This window comes from Zalophus californianus, chromosome 6, assembly GCF_009762305.2.
Source record: "Zalophus californianus isolate mZalCal1 chromosome 6, mZalCal1.pri.v2, whole genome shotgun sequence".
NCBI lineage: Eukaryota > Metazoa > Chordata > Mammalia > Carnivora > Otariidae > Zalophus > Zalophus californianus.
Window position 1 is genome coordinate 22,443,001 of NC_045600.1, and position 22,401 is coordinate 22,465,401.

Here is a 22,401-nt window from a genome sequence, read left to right on the forward strand (position 1 = left end):
TCTTAGCAGCAGACAGGAGCTGCTCTGGATCTGTTGAATAGATGGAAATCATGCTTTTTAAATTAGCAGAGTTGAGCACTTCTTTGTCCTCAAGTGTATAATTACTCCATCACTTTATAGGCTACAGTAGTTCTCAAAACATGTTCATGCACCAGCATTCCAGCATCATTTTTGCATGTTAGAAATGCAGCTTCTCAGACATCTCCCCAGACCTCTTGAATCAGAAACTCGAGGAGCAGGGCCCAAGCAATCTGTGTTGTAAAGAGCCCTCCAGGTGATTCTCATACATGCTAAAGTTGGGTAATGGCTGGTCTAGATCTTTCTAAGCAGAAAAAGGGGAAAGTGTACCAGAAAAAAAAGAAAAAAATTGTAGCAATGTATTGGCACAGCCAATGAGTATCAGGTGAGCTATATTCCACTGTTTCTTCCACAGAAGTTTATTGGGCATCTCGTACATGTGAGCCATTGTAATAGTCACTAGGTATTCAAGATGAATTTATTATGGTATATTAAACACTTACCTGGCCCAGCATCATTTTCATAAAATCATTCTACACACCTAATGGACTTATTGATTGGCTTTCTTATACATATGGATGCATTATCAATCCCTCCAGGATTATTTTCCTAGGCTGTAGCTTTCTTATTTAAATGATCATATTTTCTGCTGTCTCATGTCTATTTTCCTGAGAGCTTATATATTGTGTGCAAACTCACCTGCTCTGTTGACTGTTTTACATAGAATTTGGCTATAAAATAGATAATCTTTCTTTTTGTCCAAGTAAAACATATACCTGGTGGCAAATTATCTTTGCTCCTACATAGCTCTAAAGTATAGTTAATTATAGCCAGGGTATCTGTGATCCTTCACAACAAATAATTCCAAATGTGCACCCTTTTTTACAATCATCAGATACAGTCCCTGAATATACTTTCCCCCCCTTCCTCTGGGTTGCTAACCAGGGACTCAGTATTCCCAAGACTTTAAAGAGCTACATATATGCCACTGCAACTCCCAGGCCCCTATAAAGTCAGCAAGCTTCCAAGGACTCAGTTTTAATAAAGAATAAAAATCTAAGTAGATTCATCTTAAAGTTGGAAAATAATAGAGTATGGGTTTTGGAGAAGGGAATAAAGGAGGTGGAGGAGAGAGAGGCAAAGAAATAAGCATAATCGGCATTTTAATGGGAATGAGTAAACAGTCTGCACTATAATAAATCTCTGAGGCATTTGATCCCAATAAACCATCTTAATCCTTAGGGCTATTCTGGCAGCAAGAGATAAGTGCTCGGAAACCAAAATGTATTTAGCATAAAACTCACATTCTGATGTTTACTGTGTGTCTGCTCTTAAAAAAATAAATTGAAAATCCAAACTTTGAGGTGGTGTAAGGGGAAACAGCCTCTCAGGGCTCCTTCTGTGTGTCATCCAGCACCTGCCTGCCAAAGCCAACATGTGAATGCCCACTGGCCGGGGTAACTGGAGGCCTAGTTAACTGAGGCCCTTAAAAACCCTCTTTCATCTGAGTATTGTTTGACTGGCTTGGGCTGTGGAAATTTTCCCTAGGCTTTTTGGTGAGGGTATATTTTTCTAGAATCTCTTTTTCAGAGCTTCACAAAGTTAAATAACACAACAGTCCCATCTCAACAGATGTATGTGATGGAAGTATCAAAGTCACATGTCAATGTAGGGCTGGCCTGTAAAATCCTTAAATTGAAAAATACAGGAATTACTGCTTTCAGTGTTAACTATGATCAAGGAGTGGTCCGACTTCATTTTTCTTTTTCACAGACCATTAACTTATCTATACCTGGTGTTCTTAATAACACATGCTTGCCAGCTATTCCTACATAGCATTATCCTGTCTAGTTATAAAAGCTATTGCCTGAAGTGATGTCAGGAACCTGGTGAAACAGGTGGTTCTTGACTTTTCAGTCCCCCTCACAGAAGGAGCAACTAGCAGCCATCCATAGAAAAGACACATTTGTGAAGATCTCAGAACCCACAGGTCAGGATGAAGTATCCCCTTTGGACCATAAAAACTGAAAAAAATCCACATTAGAAGGCTAAGAAGAGTGGTTTCACTTTGACTGCATCACCCCTATCCCAGGCCAGTGCAGCACCATGCTGAAGGGGTCACTTTGGGTCTATGGTGTCTCCAGTGGGGAAAAGGAAAACCCAAGGTGGACCCACAGCTTCTCCACAATTCTGGGAACTTTCAGGGAGGCTAACTTAGGTATTGTGTGTCACATGGATCACTGCAGGAATCAGCTAGAGAAGGGGAAGGGAGTCTCACAGCAATAAGCTTGTGGATCTTGGCCAACCATGTTCCTCTTGGCTGTGGTGCGTGACTGGAGAGCCTATCCAATGGTTCTCCACTGGTGGCTCCATCTGGCCAGAGAGCTCAGTCACTGCATCTGCTCGCTTTGGGTCCCCAGCTGATAGTTTGTCCCAACCACAGAGTGCAGGCTAGAGACCCACACATGCAGGGAAGCAAGTCCTTGGCCCTTCCCAACTGCCAAGCATGGTTTTCAACCCCATGAAACCATGAAGTAAGGCCAGAGATGCTAGGCAGTTGGGCAGCGCATCTACAACTGAAGACACAGCAGGAAAACAAGTCCGCAGCCCCACTCAAATGCTGAGAAATCCTGGAAGAGGAAACTGCTTCCTCAATTGTGTGGCTACCTATGCAAGAACACAAGAATCGTGAAGAATCAGGTAAACTTACCACCACCAAAGAAAACTAATAAAGCTCCAATAACGGATCCTAAAGAAATGATCTATGCACTGTCTGATAAAGAATTCAGACTAAGACTCTTAAGAGAAATTCAGTGATGACAAGACACAGATACACGCTAAATAAATTAGGAAAACAATGCATGAACAAAATGAGAAGTTCAACAATTAAAAAAAGTAATCCTAGAGCTGAAGATACAATGACTAAAGAATTCAATAGAAGGCTGCAATAGCAGACTTGACCAAGGAAGAGGAAGAATGTGAACTTGAAGAGTGATGATGTGAAATTATCCAGTCAGAAGAGTAAAAAGGAAAGAAAGAATAGACAAAGCCTCTGTGAATTACAGGATACCATTAAAAGAAACAATACACATATTGGAATCTGAGCAGAGAGTGGAAAAGGGGCAGAAAGATTAGTTAAGGAAATAATGGCTAAGAACTTCCCAAATCTAGAGTGAGATTTGGGCATACAAATTCATGAAGCTCATAGGTCCCTGGAAAGTTTCAACTCAAGAAAAATCTTCTTTAAGACCTAATAAAACAGCCTAAAACTGAAGAAAAAAATTTAAAAGCAAGAGAAAAAAAATATTCTTTATATACAAGGGAACCCTCACAATCAGTGAGGGTTTCTCAACAGAAATGTTGCAGGCCAGGAGAAATTGGGGTGATAGATTCAGAGAGCTGAAAGAAAAAAAACTGCCAACCAAAAATTTTTTACTTGGCAAAGTTGTCCTTTATAAATGAAGGAGAGAAAGAGCTTCCCAGAAAACACAAACAAAAAAAGTTGAGAGATTTCATCACCACTAGACCTGCCTTTCAAGAAATGCTGAAAGTTCTTCAAGCTGAGCTATAAAATGCTAATTAGTGACATGAAAACATTCCAAAACATAAAACACTGATAAAGGTAAGGGTATGGTCAAATTTAAAATACTCCAATACTGTAACATCTCTTTATTCTAATATAAAGGTTAAATCTTAAGGTTATTAAAAATAATCATAGCTGAAATAATTTAATGGATATATACTATAAAAAGATGTAAATTGTGACATCAAAAATATGAAATGGGATTAAAAGAGTAGTGTTGTATGTGATTAAAGCTAAATTGTTATCAGCTTAAAATACTGTTTTAGCTATAAGATGTGCTATATAAGTCTCGTGATAACTATAAAACAAACAAAAACTGTAGTAGTTATACAAAAGATAAACAGAAGTGAATCAAAGCATACTACTATGGAAAAACATCAGTTCACAAAGGAAGACAGCAAGAGAGGAATGAAAGAACAAAAGAACAAGAAAACAGCCAGAGATCAACTGAGATTTAACCCTGGTTTTCAAGGACGTTTCAACATACACAAATCAATAAATGTGATACACTGCATTAATAAAATGGGGGACAAAAATCATATCATCCCCATAGATGCAGAAAAAACATTTGATAAAATTCAACATCCTTTCATGATATCATCATACTTTATATCATCATGAATTAACAAAGGCATAGAAGGAATACACCTCAACACATGAATGGTCATACATGACAAGCCCATAGTTAACATCATATTCAATAATAAAAGGTTGAAATTTTTTCCTATAAGATCAGAAAAAAGACAAAAGTACCTACTCTGAGCCTTCCTTTTTAGCATAGTAATGGAAATCCTAGCCAGAGCAATTAGGCAAGAAAAATAAGTCATCCAAATCAGAAAGGAAGAAGTAAAATTGTTCCTGTTTGCAAATGACATGACCTTATATATAGAAAACTCCAAAGATTCCGTCAAAAAAATTGTTAGAACTAATAAACGAATGCTTCAGTCCACAAAATCAACATATAAAAATCAGTTCTGTTTCTATACATTAATAATAAACTATCTCTAAAAGAAATAAAACAATCCCATTTATAATAGCATCAAAAAGAATAAAATACTTAGGAATAAAGGTAACCAAGGAGGTGAAAGGTATGTGCACCCAAAACCATAAGATACTGATGAAAGAAATTGAAGACCCAGATAAATGGAAAGATATTCCATATTCATGTATCAGAAGAGTTTAATATTGTCAAAATGTCTATACTACTCAAAGCCATCTATAGATTGAACACAGTCTCTATCAAAATTATGTCATTTTTCACAGAAATAGAGAAAACAATCCTAAACTTCAAATGGGATGACAAAAGACTCTGAAACCGAGTGATCTTGAAAAAGAACAAAGCTGGAGGTTTCACACTTCCTGATTTCGAACTAATTTACCAAGTTATAGTAATCAAAACAGTATGGCACTGACATAAAAACAGACACATAGAACAACAGAACAAAAGAGAGAGCCTATAAATATACCCACACATACATATGTTCAGCTAATATTTGACAAAAGAGCCAAAAATATTCATTGGGGAGAGGATAGTCTCTTCAGTAAATGGGTCCAGGATAACTGGATATTCACATGCTGAAGGATGAAATTGGACCCCTATCTTATACCACTTACAAATATTAACTTGAAATGGATTAAAGATTTAAATGTAAGGCCTGAAGCCATAAAACTCCTAGAATAAAACCTAGGAGAAAAACTCCTTGACATTTGTATTGACGATGCTTTTCTGAATATGACACCAAAAATGCAAGCAACAAAAGCAAAAATCAATAGGTGGAATTACATCAAACTAAAAACCTCTAAGCAGCAAAAGAAACAACAAAATGGAAAAGTTAACCTACAGAGTGGGAGAAAATATTTGCAAACTATCTCATAAGGGGTTAATATCCAAAATCAATAAGGAACTCTTCTAAATCAATAGTAAGAAAACACTCTGAATGTAAAAATGTTTAATGTAAAAAATGTAATGTGGAAAACAAAGGACCTGAATAGACATTTTTTTTCAAAGACATATGGCCAACAACTACATAACAAAATACTCAATATTATTAATCATCAGGGAATTGAAAATCAAAACCTCAGGGAAGGGGAGAGGACTTGATTTTTTTATTTTTAAGGAACATCATGAAATGCACTGGCTTAATATTTGCAAAATATTGCAAATTATTAATCGGAATTGAAAATCAAAACTTCAGGGAGGGGGAGAGGGCATGATTATTTTTTTTAAAGGAACATCATGAAATGCACTGGCTTAATGTCTGCAAAATATCCTCCCCAGATACAATCAAAAGTCCAGAAATCTGTGTAGCTGAATGTGCAGTTTACACTGTCTAGTTTCCAGCAAAATTAAGATGAGAATCACTTTCTAATCTATTTTGTTTAGCAAGTAGGAAAGGTGGAGAGCTGGTTTTATTGTGAGCTAAAAGTGGATAAAAACTAGTAGATTATATTTAGAATACAGTCTTCTTCGATGTGGCCTCTTCTCTCCCTTTAGTTGTGGAGTTTGTTCTGTCAGTCTTCAGGCTGATTTCTGGGCTATTAGGATAATTTGATAGTTATCTAGTTGTGTTTGTGGGTTGAGAGGAGCCTAGGGTCCTCCTACTCCGCTGCCATCTTGTGAATCCTCAGGACTTCATTATTTTAGATGCTCTAATTCTGAACCTATCTTCTGATATCACCTCACATCAAATACCTCAATAACTTGACGTTAAGCAAAGTGAAGTAAATCATACAAAAAAAGACAAATATTGTATGATCTCATACGTGGAATCTAAAAACTCTGACTTCTAGAAACAGACAGTAGATAGGTGGTTGCCAGGGGTGGGGTGGTGGCAGAAATGGGAAGATGCTGGCTAATGGTATAAACTTACACTTATATGATGAATATGTTCTGGGGATCTAATTTACAGCATGATCACTATAGTTAATAATACTGTATTATATACTTGAAAGTTGCTAAGAAAGCAAATCTTAAGTGTTCTCGCCACACAAAAAAATTAAATATGCGGGGTGATGGATGTGTTAACTAACCGTATTCTAGTAATCATTTTGTAGTATATACACGCATCAATTCAGCACCTTGCACACCTTGAACTTCTACAGTGCTATATGTCAGTTGTATCTCAAAGCTGGAAAAATTAGAATTCATCAGAACAAAACAGTTATTGCTCTAGCAGATATATATGTTATCAAATTGTAGCTTGTCACCCGCCAAGTGAGGAAGTCACAAAAGTTCTGTCCAACTACATAGACATGTGACTTGTGGTTTTACAATACATGGGAAATGATGTTCATAATATCCGTGTTTAAGGAGGTTTTAAATTTAAATTTAATTTTAATTTAAAATAGAAAAAGGAGAAGGTACATAAAGACCAGCACAAAAAACTAACACAGTAGCTAAAACATTTTATAAGTATAAAAGTATTTTTTTTTCTTTTTTACAAAAGAAATGCAGGGTGTGGGGGTTTTGTGGGGAGGGTGTGGGTGTGTGGGGGGGGAGTGTGGGTGTGTGTAAGGGCAGAGCTTATTAACATTAGGCACTGTTTCTGGAATGAAGAGGGAGAACGGGGGGACCAGCGGGGGAGAGAAGAGAGACCTCTTTATTTTAGATGCTCTAATTCTGGACCTAACTTCTGAACAATTATGAACAGGAGCTTCAGTGCAACTCTTTTGCTTCTCCTCTCCTTGCCCACTTTTTCTTCCTTCTTGTTTGGATTATGAAGAGTAATGATTCTAGTTTTCCCATTTCAAATTTGACATCAAAACAGGTCTGGTTACTCGTACCCATGCATGCACTTAAGCACATGTTCCTGGGTGATGTGTGAACACTGAAAACACAGTAACACTAAAGAAATTACAGTTTTTTGGGTTTTAATAGCACCCTTAATTTAAGTTACCTTCCACCCCACTCCTCACCTGCCTGATTTTCCTTTCATGTAAACCTAGACAACCTTCATGTTGCTGTTGTTTTAAGAAGAATATTTATGTGCTCTGCTAGGTTCCCCCCCTTCAAATACATAAGTAAATGAAATGGGGCAAACTGCTAAACACAGAGTAGGTACAGGAAAATTGTTTACTTATTGAAACCTATTCCACTTTGCATTCTACCCCATGAAACCAAGAAGCAAAGTCTGTGGTGGTTCTGACCATTTTCCCTAACACTTACTATGACTTTGTGATAGAGAAGAATATACTTTCAAATAGTCTATAAATAACTTTGTCTCAGACTCTCTCTCTCTCTTTCATGATACCTTTATGATGAAAATCAAGGGTCAAAAATTACAGGTGAGTGAGAGCAAAGGAGAGAAAATCACCATTATCCACAGACAGTGGAGCAGTAATAGAATCATAACTTGGAAGTGTGCTTAATGAATTATCCCTTCTATGTAGACTCATGCAAATTCAATGTAGTTATACTTATTGCAAATACATGAATATAACCCTAGGGAAATATGCTAGTAGATTTGTGATGACAGTTCTAGAAGTAAATGTGGGTATTTCTTGGCTTCCACAGGTGCCAATGGGTACTATTCTCCCTCACCCACTCCCTTGAAGGAGAACATAGAGTCTGTTCCAAGATGTCACATTTCATGAAAGACAGAGCAGCCGTATATAATCCATAGACATTTTTATTCATTTCAGAAAGTAAGCACAGTTGAATTGAAATACACACAAACTGAAAAATCCTTTCAGTTTTCAGGCAATCTCATTAAACGATGAAGAGTTTACTTAGCAGTTAATCTGTTCTTTTACGTTGTCCTTGAATGAAGAACTGGAATCATGCCATTAATTGTCCATCAGAAAGAATGCTAGGTTCAGGTACTCTGAAACACATTGATTAAGAACAAGACTCAAGTCAAGAGACCCAGTAAGAACTACTCTTTTAATGCCCTTTTTTGTTTGTTTGTTTAACAGTGTGTAGTATTAAAAGATATTCTTTCATGGGAAGGTGGGCATATGTAAAACAAGAACAGCAACATGTTAACACTGCTTGAAGTCAGATGATAGAAAAGTGGGGGTTTTATTATTGATCACAATAAAAAGCCAAATTAAAAACAAAACCAAAATAATGCATTTCAATAAAGGGTTACAAGGTTTCCTGAAGGCATCTTGGTTTCCCAGTGTTTGACCAGCTGCCACAGGAAAGCTGGGAGCTAGAAACGCAGGAGAGGAGTGGCAGTATCAGGGTATGACCTGGCATGGGCATCATCCAAGCTGGAGCCCGGAAGCAGAGAATGCCTGGCAGTGAAGGGAAAGCTTTGCTAAGGAGCAGGCAACTGTATTTTGTATTTTCTTGGAAAATGAAAGACCTAGGGAAATAGGGTGATTGCCTAATTTCTCTATTGTTATGTTCTTTTTGGTGCTGGATAGTCATGGGGGTAGTCGCTAATTTTGATGTTGCTTGAGTCAGGTAACAAGGCCAAACTGTAATAATGACTGACATTTATTAAGGTTTACTATGTGCCAAGTATAAGTTAAGCATTTTACATGAATTAATTCAATCTTTCCTGACAAACTTACAAGATAGGTAATTATAATTTGCTTTTATAGGTATGAAAGCAGAGTCTTAGGTAGACCAAATGATTTATCTCAAGTTATAGCAACAGAATACAAGCCATGGGATTCTGACTGGAGAACCCATGGACCCAAGAACCACTGCAAAAGTTCACAGCCTCTTAAAGCTCGCACTATTCACTTAGTACACCTCTAAATCTAAGCCTGGGTTCCCTTTGGCTATTCCTGTCTCCTGTGGCCTCTCTCTTAGACACCCTAACACTGCTTTCCAACCCTGGCTCCTAGTTCTGTGATTCTCTCTTGCTTTGTGGTTTAGGCTCTCCTGGATTGATCTGCACTTTTACCTTGCCCATGCAGGCACTTCAACAAGGCTAGAGTTGCTTCTGGGTTCCTTTACTCCTTTGAGCTCTTGAAATTTTCACCTTACTAATTCCTAATACCATATACATCTGTGATGGACTGACCTGTGTCCACCCAAATTCATATGTGGAAGCCCTACCTCCCCGGCGCCACCACCATATGACTGTATTTGGAGAAAGAATCTTTAGGAGGTAAAGTTAAATGAGGTCCTAGGGTAGGATCCTGATCCAGCAGGACTGTGGCTTATAAGAAGAGGATGAGCTCTTTCTCCCATGCCCCCTCGCAGCACACGCATAGACAAAAGGACGGATTTAGAAGGCTGCTATCTACAAGCCAAGAAAACCCTCATAAGAACACAAACCCTACTAGATCCCGATCTGGGACTCCCAGTTTCCAGAACTGTGAGAGGGAAATTTCTGTTGGGTAAGCCACCCAGCTTATAATACTTCTGTTGTGGCAGCCCCGGTAGGTTACGTGCAGCAGCCTAGCAGCCTCTTCCTTAGCTTCCACTCCAAATGCTTCTGGAAAAAAAAGTATAAAATGGCTTGCTTCTCTAGAGAAAGTATGACATAATTGAAAGAACTCTAAATTTGGAAACACAAGATTAGACTTCAAGGCAGGACATAAAAAGGAAATGTAGCCAAAATATTAATTATTACATTTAATATCAGATAAAGATAATTGACCTCTGACGGATACTTCTATTAGCTGTCTTCCTAACGGTGTTATCAACCGACTTCTGCCGTGTGCTCACAGTCTGTTAGGTGACTTTGACCTTATCTTGAATGTTGAGGCTGACAATATCTGCCTCTCTACTTCTGCCACCTCCAATGCAATATGTCAGTTTTGTTTATCCCCCTCTCTCCTTTGTTGTTGTATCAGAAGAATACTCTTCCCTTGCTTTGTTCAGAGTAATATCTCTATATGCAACTTGGTCTCTCAAATCATCTTTTACATTCTCTGAGAATGTATCAATTATTACCTTTCTCTTCAAACATGCTTGTGTCCTCTATACCCAACAACTAGCCCTTGACCTTGAGAGCCTCAATATCCTCTCATTATTCTTTCCTTTCATTAACAAAATTCCAAAAAACTTCTGAGTCATAAATACACTTTATATACAATCTGTGATCCATCCAAATTATGGTTTTGATCCTACTTGCTTCCATTTCAGTGCTTTGCTTGGAATGGCCTGTGGCCCTGATCTCTGCTTATCAATTTTGCAAGTTTTACCTAACATATCACCTCCTCTCTGAAGCCCTCCCTTAAGTAATTTCCGAACCTCCAAAGAATGTAGTTTATACTTTTTTGACAGCTTTTATTCACTGTAGTATCATTATTTGTGTTCTTTTAGTATGTTGTTAAACTCCTTAAGTCTCTCAATTTAAGATATAGTAATCATTTGGTCAGTGTCCAATAAGTACATTAATAATCAAACCAATTTCAAGCAGAATTATCAAGATTTTAATTGAACTGGGACAAGAACAGACTTGGATATCTTTGGAGAAAGACCAAACTTCAATTTGAATAGGGTGAAGAGAACTTTAGCTTAGGGATCTACACCAGAAAAAAAGGCTTATATCCATTGTCTGCCTTCACTGAAAGTAACACCAACCAATAGATTGGATGGTGCAGAAGTGTTCAGTAAGTGTTGAATTATCAAAAGAGTAAATGCTTAAAGTGGTTCTTGGATTATATACTAGATAGTGGTATTTAGAAAGTTTATGGCGGGAAAGCCAATATAGAGTTTTGAAAGGGTGTCTAAGGCAATGATAACTCTGTAATTTGGAAGGGTTGGAAGACTGTCCTTTGAGGTATGGAACAGGCTACCATTCGAATCTTTCTTATGCACCCTATACTGAAGGAGTTGATTGAAATAATGGGTTTTACAGGGGTGTGCACATTTCTGGTGGAACACTCAAGAAGAGCTCAAAGAATCAATGTGATTTCAACTGTAGGGGAATAAAAACAGTTATGATTTTGGGTGACAGAGTAAAGTGATTGCTCTGGGGCTCTCCAATATATAACCTTTCTAAACTTTTAGAAGGAATTTTGGCTTATTTTTTTCCTAGGACAATACTCAGTGATTAAAAAGGCAGTATTAGCCATCATTGTTTGAGGGCTATGGGCCAGGCACTGTGCTTATAACCAAGCACTTAATATTCACATCAGCTCACTTAGTTATAGAATAGCACTAAGAGCACCAGTCAATGCCATTTCCTTTCACAACATCCACAATACATTTGCTACAGGTGGCTCTGATGGATTTGTAAACATTTGGGATCCATTTAACAAAAAGCAACTGTGCCAGTTCCATCGGTACCCCACCCGCATTTCATCCCTGGCCTTCAGTAATGACGGGACCACACTCACAATAGCATCGTCTATATGTATGAAATGGATGACACAGAACATCCTGGAGATGGTATCTTCATTCGCCAAGTGACAGATGCAGAAACAAAACCCAAGTCACCATGTACTTGACAAGATTTCATTTACTCAAGTGCCATGTTGATGATAATAAAACAATTCGTACTCCCCCCCCCCAAAAAAATCACTCCAATATCCTTCCAATTTCACAGATGGAGCTAGAGTCACCCCACACCTTACTCTAAGTTTCACAGCTAGTAAAGGATAGACCAAAGATTCAGATCCAAGATCTGAGCTAAGCTTTTCAGATTCCAAAGCCTATGGCCCAAGTTAAACACATTGAAAAGAGATGGTGTAGTCTCAACATTTCCTCATGGAACGGCAGTGAAAAAGTATTTCTGTTGATGAACTTTAACCAGTGTATCTGAGCAAATGCCACTTAGATCTTGATGAATCTACCACATTAACCATTATTTGGAAATTTCTCTGGCAGGTTTTCTCAAATCTGGACTCCCTTTACATACCCCCAGCTTCTGGCCACTTGCTTAAAATGTGCTGTCAGACAGAGGTATGCTACCATATTTCAACGCCACATATTTACTAGTTGCAGTCATGCCTGCAAAGTATATGACCAGAAAAAGACTAGTTTTGTCTATTACGACTAGTCTTGACTTGCCAACATTGTTTGCCAACAACTAAAACTTTTTATTAATGTAGAATTTAGTGGATTTCTAATTTTAGAAGGCAGCTATTATATACAGAATAGCAAAGGACTCAAAGGAGCATAACTTTGTTGAGCCCCTACTCTGTATCAATCACAATTAAAACACTTTATTTCACTTTTTCCCCAAACTGCCTTGCAAGGCAAAGTCATCGAGGTGTCCTATTTTTCAGATGAGGAAGCCAAATTTCAGAGACTGCCCATACATGGTGGGAGTCTAGCTGGAGTTCCAACCCAACCCTGTTGGGTCTCAGTACCTCTACCCATTCCACGACATTCCTCTGACCTCCATGTCAGCAAGGCCTGACTTCTAACATGATTAGGAATGTATTTGCCAAGTTGTCATTAAGCTCTTTGTGTCTTTGTTTCTTCATCTTTAAGATAAGGAAAATACTATGTACTACTCAGGGACTAAACACACTACACAGATCCAAAACATTTAATAAAGTACCTGGCACATTATGGGGATTGATAAATGTGGCTTTAATTTACATAAATTATCCGAGACAGGCAGCAAAAATAGAAACTTTCCATAATTTGACATCCTTGGGCCTTTTTTTTTTTTCCATTCCCAGGATAGTAAAGAGCATAACCATATGAAATCCAAAGGAACAGGGTTAACTAAATTTGCTTTTCTCTTTGAAAACTGGTAACCTATGTATGGATAGAGTACACCAGTTCAGTTAACCAGCATGTCAGGATCATGGTGAAAAATGTGGCATATCATGATGGATTATCTAATTGGCAAAGTAAGCACGTGTGTAGGGAACCAGCAAATCAGGGGCACATGAGATATGAGAACGGTGCCAGCTATAATGAATATTTGCAGAAGTTTATAATCCAAAAATCTAGAAAGCTGTTAAAATGTAAGCATTCATGTATATTTTGTCTTTGGACTTAGTGATTTTTTTAAAAAAATTTTCAATATGCCAGGAAACTCAGAGAGAAGGCATCTAAAGCTTTCCAGGGCTTAAGACATTATATAAGCAAGGTTCTGGAAAACTGTTTGAAGTTTGTTGACTTGCAGCAAATACTTAAAAGTTACCAAACATTAAAAAAAATAAAAATGTATAGTACCAATACTTCCCAGAATACAGTGCTTCTGTTACCTTACCTGTTCAGACGTGTTTTCCCTCCTGCTTACCCTATCATAGCAATCTAAATAATAATGCCTCAGTTGACAGACAACAGTTGTTTAGCCCATGAATGTGCCACTTTTGATAAATTTATATAAGTAATTAGTAACTGGTTAAAATATTTTATTTCACATGGTCCTAGCTCACTTGGCTTTTAATAAGATACGACATGTTGAGCTCCAGTGTAAGATATTTTACCAAACGTTTAGAAAATAAAAATGCATCATCATACAAGGTTTTGGGAAGAACATTTTATTGCTAAGCATATCCTTGAACGAAAATGCAAATATGAAATCAAAGAGAAAGGAAAAAGAAAAAGCAGTAACTTCACATCATAAAATAAATTCCTTAAGAGTCTGCTAATAAAACAACAGGAATATGATAGAAGCTCACATACAGAATGCACATGTTCCCATAAAATTGTCCAAATAGAAACTTACACTAAAAGGAATATAACAAATGTATTTTTACTCAAATTAAAAAAAAAAAATGTAAAGAAAGAAAGTAGGAAATCGGTTCACAAGATCTCAAGACTCCAAAAACAGCAATCTTTTACAGACATCGAGATATAATCAACTTCATACAGGTTGGGCCATTTAAGTTATCTAAAATCGTGCTTTGATATCTCTTTATAATCCTGTCTTTTTTAATGACAACAAAAAAATCCAAAACTCATAACACACTGAAGTATCAGATAATGAGGAACACCTCTTTCCATACACATTCGTCAAGGCTACCATCATTTAGATCACGCTTTTTGCCCCATGTCTTTAAGATATTTCTCAAAGTCAAATATTCATGCAACTTACAAAGACCAGCCAAGAGTAGATTTCTAAATCTAAACAGCTGATTGGTTTTCATCTATACAAAAGAAATTGTATATATCCGACCCTCCAGAAGACATACTTCATTTTTGTGTGAATATTTGTCTTGCTTTGTCTCTTGCTTTTTGGATTAGCTATGGCCACACAACCAGTTTGTTTTTCTGTACATTTGTTTCCTCTTTTCAAACAGAAAGGCAGACAACTGGAATATAAACCAAACAAACCGAAACAAACCCATAGAAAGGAAAGAACAGTCCTTAAAGCAGTATGTACATAGGTGGCTAAGGGATTATACAGCAAAAATGTAGTAAAATATGTAAACAAAATCTGAGAAGATTGTTTATTCTCTTTGACACAGTTAACTGTGACAAAACTAAAACTCACACTTTCTTCACATTTTAAGGTTTACTTTTTTGTTGTTTTGTTATTTTCTTTTAAAACAACATTCTCATTCCACTTCAAGACTTTAACAGTTTTCCTGTTTCAGTCATCCCATCAAACATACCATGATAAATATATCTGTATATATATTTATTTATATATATATTATACTATTAAATTCCTTTTGTGTGTGTGTGTCACAGCAGCTTTATTCGTTTATTATTTATTTGTTTTTAGAAAAGATGGGTGAAGGGAGACGTGAGCAAATGGAAGGACAGAGTTATCCGTAAGTGTCAGGCTACAAAATTAAACCACTATGAAAAACATCATGTTGGGGTCGGGGGAAGAACTATGTATTTTGCACTCTGTCATGCCATGTTTGGCTTGTGTGACCTTTTGTGGATCCATCACACTTTGAACTCCCCTACTGTCTGTTTTGATTCTTTCACAGACTTTTAGTATTGTCTTGTCTTTTATTATGTGCATGCATTTCAGTCAGTCACAGATCCAGCCCACCCCCTCTTCACCTTCCCTCAAAAGGCTCTGTTTTTAGTTTGTGGGCCTTTCTCCTTTACCACAATTTGGCTGGGCTAATGAACAGGAACAATATTGTTAAGTCAAAAGCTCTGATAAAACCAGCCCTAAACCCATCTGGTCAGGGTTTGGGGTGGCAGATTCTGAAATTAGATCCTGAGGGACCAGCTTTTCAAATCAATGCTATCATCCATCCTGTGATTTTGCTATGTGTTCAGCAAAGCATCATATAGGAAACAAACAACAGATTCTAGAAATACCACAACCTGATACGTAGAGTGAACACCATGGTAGCTTTTGAGTTCATATGGCAATAGTCTCTCTTACTTTCGTTTTCTGAGTTTTTTGTTTTGTTTTTTTTCTTATGTCCAGTCATTCTCAAAAAATAAACAAAAACCCAAAAGCCATTTTTTTCCCCTCAGATCTTGAAAAGTTACACATACACTGGCCAAAACCAGATAAGGGTGGGTTTTTTTTTGTTTGTTTTTGTGTTTCATTTTTTTTCATTTTTTTTTGTTTTTGTTTTTTACATAATTAAAAGAAAAAAGAAAACATTGTTACAGTCAAGCTTCACAAACATCATTACAGACTCACTTGGAGTTATGGAACAAGTAAGCCATGAAAGTCTTCTACCTTGGGTGAAAAGTCCTCCAGAGAAGGAAGCTTCCAAGTCCGCGGAAGTGGGAGGAGCCATCTGCTTGCTCCAGAGCGCAACGTGTGTGCTTTATGATACAGCAGGGCAGAGAGAATGTTCTGTCTCCGAGCGATGACTGAATCAAAGCAGCCATGGCGGAACTTTACAGGTAGGTACATCTTTGTGTGTGTCCTTTTAAAAATGGTTTTCCCCACCATAGTCATGGTGCACCCCATCTTGTAGCAATAACTGTTCTGACTCCTGTGAAATCTCATTTGCCGAGTATTTATAGATTTACAGAGAAATAATTCTGTGTCCCAAATTCACGTGATTATTAGCGGCGTCGTTTTTACACATAATACTCCTTGTCCTTGTTTTTCTGCTTCTTGTGGCCGCTCTTGGCACTCTGCTGCTTCTCCTTGATGAGCGTGCCGTTGCTCTGGGCCGAGTTGCTGATGTAGTTCCGCGTCTCGTCCACTTGGTAGGACCCCTCGTCCCTGTTCCTGTACTTGTACATGGCGTACAGGAGGATCAAGATGCAGAGGGCAGCGGCAGCCACAATGCCGACGACCATCCCTGTTGTACTGCTCGACTCCCGGATCACCTCTGAGGCCCCCGGAACCCGTCTGACTCCCGGCTCCGTGGGGTTTGCTGTGGGCACATTACGGAACATGGGGGAAGTAATTAGTGGGCTCTTCAGTTTGGTGCTGTCTAGCTCATAGGCAGTGGGCAACGGAAGCAAGACTATATCAGGCTGGGGTTTGAGATCACGGTTATTCATTTTGCCAGCTGGCAATTTGGGCACCATCCCAGACGAGGAGGAAGCTGTGAAGCGGATCAGCTCAGGGGACAAAGATGTGGTAGTAGTCCTACTAGTTTCGGAGACTTTGTTAGGTCTAAAGTCCTTGGATTCCCACTTGGGCGCATGTGCTTTGTAGCCACCTTCGAAGATTGAAGTGGAAAGACTCTTATCTGTTACCAAGGAGAAGGTGGTGTAAAAATCTTCATCATCAGTAGGGGGCAGGTTAGAGTCAAAGGTTTCCCCTGAGCCATACCCAGATATCACCAAGCCATCATCATCACAACCATCGCTGCCTTGGTCCGACAAGCAAGGTAACCCCGCCTCAGAGGTCATGGACAGGGAATCTTTGGTGGTCTCAATAATGGTGAGGAGGGGGCGAAAGGTAGGGGGGAGTGTAATGGAAGGTGCACGAGTAGCAATAGGAGGGGTAGCTAAAGGGTCTTCTATAAGAAGAGGGACAACTAATTCACCTCCTGGGATTGAAAAGAGAAAGAAAAACACAATTAGTATATTTGTAGATAGACACAATTCATAGGCATTCTCAGGGACTGTATTTCATCGGTCAGGCATCAGAAATAATAAAATGACCTGGGTCCGCACATGGATCCTTGGTTGTAGCCTAACCATTCTAAACTGATTTAGAGCCCATTATATGCCTCTTGCCACCAAAATCTGAAACCCCCTAGCTTTTAAAGATACTCTCAAGTAATTATTTGGATAGATTTCAAGTAGGCTGTTTCCAGAATCTGCTTACAAAATAATGACCTTCCATGTTACTGTTGCAAAAACTGGCTATCAGAAGTGTGTGGGTGTGTGTGTGTGTGTGTGTATGCACTCATGCATGTGATTAACCTGTAAGCCCTAGCATTTCATTATTGCCTTCTTGGGTTTCTACTTACTTGCTCCCCCATGAGGATAAGCATGATATTCTCCACGTCACAGAGATCAAGATCAGTGAACATAAAAGATTGTCTTTAGTATTTTAAGCTACTGTCTTTTTATTTAACATTTATCAAGTTCAGTCTTCATTTACTATATGCTAAGTGAGGGGAGCGCAGGAGAGGTTAAAAATGTTCATCTAACAACCCCTTTTTAATTATGCTTTCCCAGAAATTCCCCTATTGAATGACAACTTGCCTTGCACTGATCTCATGTTTATGCGTTGCTTTTATGTTATATGTAATATATGCTGAGGTGGACACTAGATTTTAAAAATACTCAGACTAGATATCCTTGCCTTGTGGAAAACTTAGATTCAGAAATGTAGAAATAATAAAGTGAGTTTTTAAAATCAGCGATTCTTGGGGTGCCTGGCGGGGGCTCAGTCAGTTAAGTGAAGCGTCTGGTTTCAGCTCAGGTTATGATCTCAGGGTTCTGAGATTGAGCCCCCTGTTGGGCTCCCTGCTCAGCTCAGCAGGGAGTCCGCTTGTCCCTCTCCCTCCCCCTCTGCCCCTCTTTGTTCTCTCAAATAAATAAAATCTTAAAAAAATTAAAATCAGCGATTCTTATCTAGAGTGGGAAAAATAAATTGTTTTACCCACAGACCCTAGTTATTGCACTTATAAACATGTGGACTAGGTCAGGAAAGAAAGTTCAGAGTAATTCAGTAAATCATAGTGCCTTGCAAATCATGGGTACCACAAATATTCTGTGGTGGATGTTACTCACCTAATTGTTGGGCCACGTTTATTACTCACGTACGTAAGCGAGATAATCGAGGTCTCTTCTGTGTCTCTTTACCATGTTATTTTTCAAACAGAGAAAGAATCTCCAGAAGTCACAGTTCATATCTCCTCACTAAATTTATTCCAAAAATATAATTCAGCTATTTTTTAAAAAAATCCTCCAGCGGGGACGGCATGATGTCTTCCAGTCCCAGTTAGTCAGACAGTTGAGTTGGGAATATATTATTTCTGAGCTGGGTCATTAAGCACTCAGCCAGGTATGATGTTCTTGTCTGTTCCGCCCTCCCCAGTAACTGCCCTGACGGGATGGTCAGTGTTGGAACATATATTATCAGATGTGACTCTCGCTGAGGTGCCCCTTATTGGTGACAAAGTCAGACATGTGACTCACTACTGCAGAGTTCTAGATGGACAAGCCTTTGCGCTTACATGGTCTTTCAGATTCTTCCTACAAAGACTGACTCACAAATGAGAACTGTCCTGCTCCGCTTTCCATACTTTGTCTTTTAGTTTCCTGTGCCTCCTTTGGAACTGCTGCATCTAAACCGCCCAGATTGCAGCTGGAGAGGAAGGCCGTTACATACCTTCAAAGCACCTGAGGGGAACCCTTTGTACCCTTGTCAGAAGCTTTACTCCAGAATTAGCCAGTAACATTGTGTTATGCAGAGAGAAATGCAGTTGGGGAGGGTGGCAATAAGGTACATAATGTATGTGTATCATTTGGAAGACAACCAGTCATCTCTGTCCTACCTGATAATGTTACCATGTGTAGAGAAATAAAACACGAACCTTTCTAAGAATTTCAAGATGATATTTTGGGCTATGTGTTAACCCCAAGCTTCTCTTCTAGTGCTCAAGAGTTTCAAACTGTTGAGCGAAACAATCTTTGCAGATTTGTCAAAGCTTCAGACTTGCTTTACTGGACCAGTGTGGCTTTTTTTTTTTTTTTTAACATTGTGAACATATAGAATTCCTATATCTTGCAACATATTTAATGCATAATTTACAACTGTTGCTAGTTTTTAGAAATGGGATTTGGAGCACAGTTCCCTAAAGGTAAGCCAGTCCTAAAACTAACCCTGGGTTTACTCTTCTCCTCATTCTTCTGGTGAGGGGGAGGGGATGGCAAGTGTTAATATTTAAGGTGACCCATGGAAAAAGGCAGTGTTTAAGGAAGAGAACAGTGATGAGAAGAGAGAAGAGAAGGCCCATGCAATGTGTTTGAAGGTTCCCTAGAGATTACTCAGGGATGATTTTACTTTCCTTCAGAGAACAAGTCAGGATTTTTTTTTTTTTTTTTTTTTTTTTTTTAACCCGTCTCACCTAGAATAAAGGTTTAGCTTGTGTGTTCTTTTCTGGCACAAATACTGAGAGTCATCTGTTCCTTAGGACCATGATGAAAATCTGCCCCTTGTATATTAAGCAGAGAGGAAACTGGGATAAAGGACAAGGAATAACCAATCTGCTAAAAGGCAAAAGCCTGGTACAGAACACTTAAATATAAAGGCAAATTGTTAAATAGGGTGCTGGTGTCCCTTTAAGTGAGATTAAGATCACTGCCTTCATGATTACAGAGTGGCATTCATTTGCAATTTTAGTGTACCATCTGTGACACCCAACTGGAGTCTTAAATTTGCCTCCTTCCCCGCCCCCTTTTTGCAATCCCAAAGCTTCTGCAGTTTCTTTGTTGTAAAAAGTCTACAAAATTCACAAACTGTTCACTCTGCAGTTGAGTTGCCTCCCCCCCACTTTCCTTTGCTATTCACTTCCCAATTCAATACCTTTTAATCTCACTTGGATTAAAAAAAAGAGTAGAAGCCATTTTCATAATGAAAAGAGTCCTAAAGCTTTCCAGTTTATAAAGAGCTTCTAAAAGGTTGGTGAGCCCCTAAGTGACATGATAAGAGCTTATTTCAAAACTAAAATGATGGGTATGCTATTTCAGAGTTTAAATAATCTGTCCAAATTACTAATCTTCAGTTTTCTTTGCCATTTTTGTTATTAATCCTGGCAGCAGTGATAAAAAAAAAATGATAAATGATGCCCCCTGTCAGAGAAAAGTGAGCCCCAATTCTGGTGGTAGGGTTCATCAATGAAAAGGGAGAAAAGCTTTCATAATCCACCCCCTTTCCTGGCATCTTAAGAAATTGAAGAATGTCTTCAGTTTAAAAGGAAGGTCAACTGGGCTGTGGGAATTGTTACAAATGGGAATTACAGTGAAAATGAGATGGAAAATTCTAGAGACCTGTAAATGTGCAAGGTGCCTGGGACAGGTGTGGGAGTTGGTGTGTATAATCAATTTTAATATCCAATTCCATCTCTAAGATTTAGGACGATTATAGTGTCCTGGGGAGTCCAAGGCATACATCCTTTGAGATGAGGAGATGAAGGACACATTTCTCCCATGATTAGATCCTTAAAAGAAATAACTTAGATTGTAGAAAGCTACTTAAGATTTTATGTTTGTTTTAATCCAAAGTGATTACCTCAGAAATGCTGGAGCAGCTGATACTTTTTTCAATGCCCAAAGACTATGGAGTCAGAGATCTACCAGATGTCTCTGCTTATAAAAGTATTCACAGAAATAACAAGCCTAAAATCATAGGGGGTTACAGGCAGAAACCTTGCAGGCCATCCACACCCTAATTTCCCATTCCATCCCCAGAATTTTTCTTTGGCTTGGAATAAGAACTATATTTCTTAATGTTAGCATTTTAAATCAGGAATATATACCCCTTTTTGACAGGGTTGTGCTTTTCTTTAAACTAGAGAGATCACTAGGGATATAAAAGGTCTATTTTAGCCCTGAAGGCTGCCCTGCTTTTTTGCTTTATGAGTATATTTATAGATATATAATTCATGTGTCTAGGGCTGATAGCCAGCAAAAGGGGCTCTCTGCCATCGAAAAAGACAGTGTATTAAAAATTTAAAAGAACTCTTCTGAACTGTGAGAATGTTGCAGGTGATGGTGAATGTAATGGGTCATCTGAAGAAAACAAGAGCAGCACGAAATTTCAATGTGGCTCCAACCTTTGCCTCTCTGGAGATATTTGAGTCTAAGAAGTCACAAAAATACCAAAACAAGGACACCAAAGAGCCAGACTGAGAGAGGACACTATGCTCCAGTTCCTTGAATTTCTTTTATGTCTATTTAGGTTCTTTACTTCACCTCTTATTTGCATTTTTTTCTAATTCTCTGCTGAGAAAGTCATATAATACAGAAAAATCATCCTTTTCCCCGCTAAATTAGTTGTTGAATAACATTCATTTAGTTATTTGGTACCAAAGCAACATGTACATGTAGCACATAAATATCCTGAAGCTTGCAATTCCTCTCTACCTTCAGAAAAAAAATAGCCATGGACGAACATGGCAAGAACCTGGGCAGAGGGCTCCAGAAAAACTCAAGTGTCTCAAAGGGGCTTCACTTACATTTTAATAAGATAAGAATCTCTAAGTAGGATATTTTCCCCCTAGTTTGTCTGAAATGGATTTGATTCTGAAAGGCTACAGATGCTATTTTTCAACATATGCCCAGGTAAGATGAGACAAAGCCCCTGGATTTCATTCTATGTTGTAAAATAAGGAATGTCAAATGGAGTTTTTCATTTGCCTATTGATTAAGAGCTTTGCCTCTGGAGTCACTCATACTCAGGTTAGCAGCTCAGCTCTGTGGCTTACTAGCCATGAGTGTGGTGAAAGTTCTTAAACTCTCTGAAAAATGGAAGTAATAACACAGTCTATCTCAAACCGCCACTGTGAATAATAATAAAGCATGTTAATGTTAATTATAATGCATATTAAGTATTTAGCACAGAACCCACTGTTACTTCAAAATG

At 38.2% G+C, this 22,401-nt stretch overlaps 1 protein-coding gene across 23 annotated transcripts in view; it reads right to left on the bottom strand.

The window, feature by feature from the left end:
- Positions 1-8,230: 8,230 nt before the first annotated feature.
- Positions 8,231-22,401, bottom strand: part of NRXN3 (neurexin 3) — a 1,550,403-nt gene continuing 1,536,232 nt past the window's right edge. For 9 of the 23 annotated variants that reach the window (XM_035728026.1, XM_027570871.2, XM_035728022.1 and 6 more), the window contains one exon: positions 13,923-17,350. In XM_035728026.1, the coding sequence (XP_035583919.1) occupies positions 16,425-17,350 (926 nt within the window). In that variant the 3' untranslated portion in view covers positions 13,923-16,424. Of the gene's footprint in view, positions 8,425-13,922; positions 17,351-22,401 lie in introns of those variants that run through there. The other 14 variants (XM_035728032.1, XM_035728031.1, XM_035728030.1 and 11 more) reach the window with 4 other exon arrangements.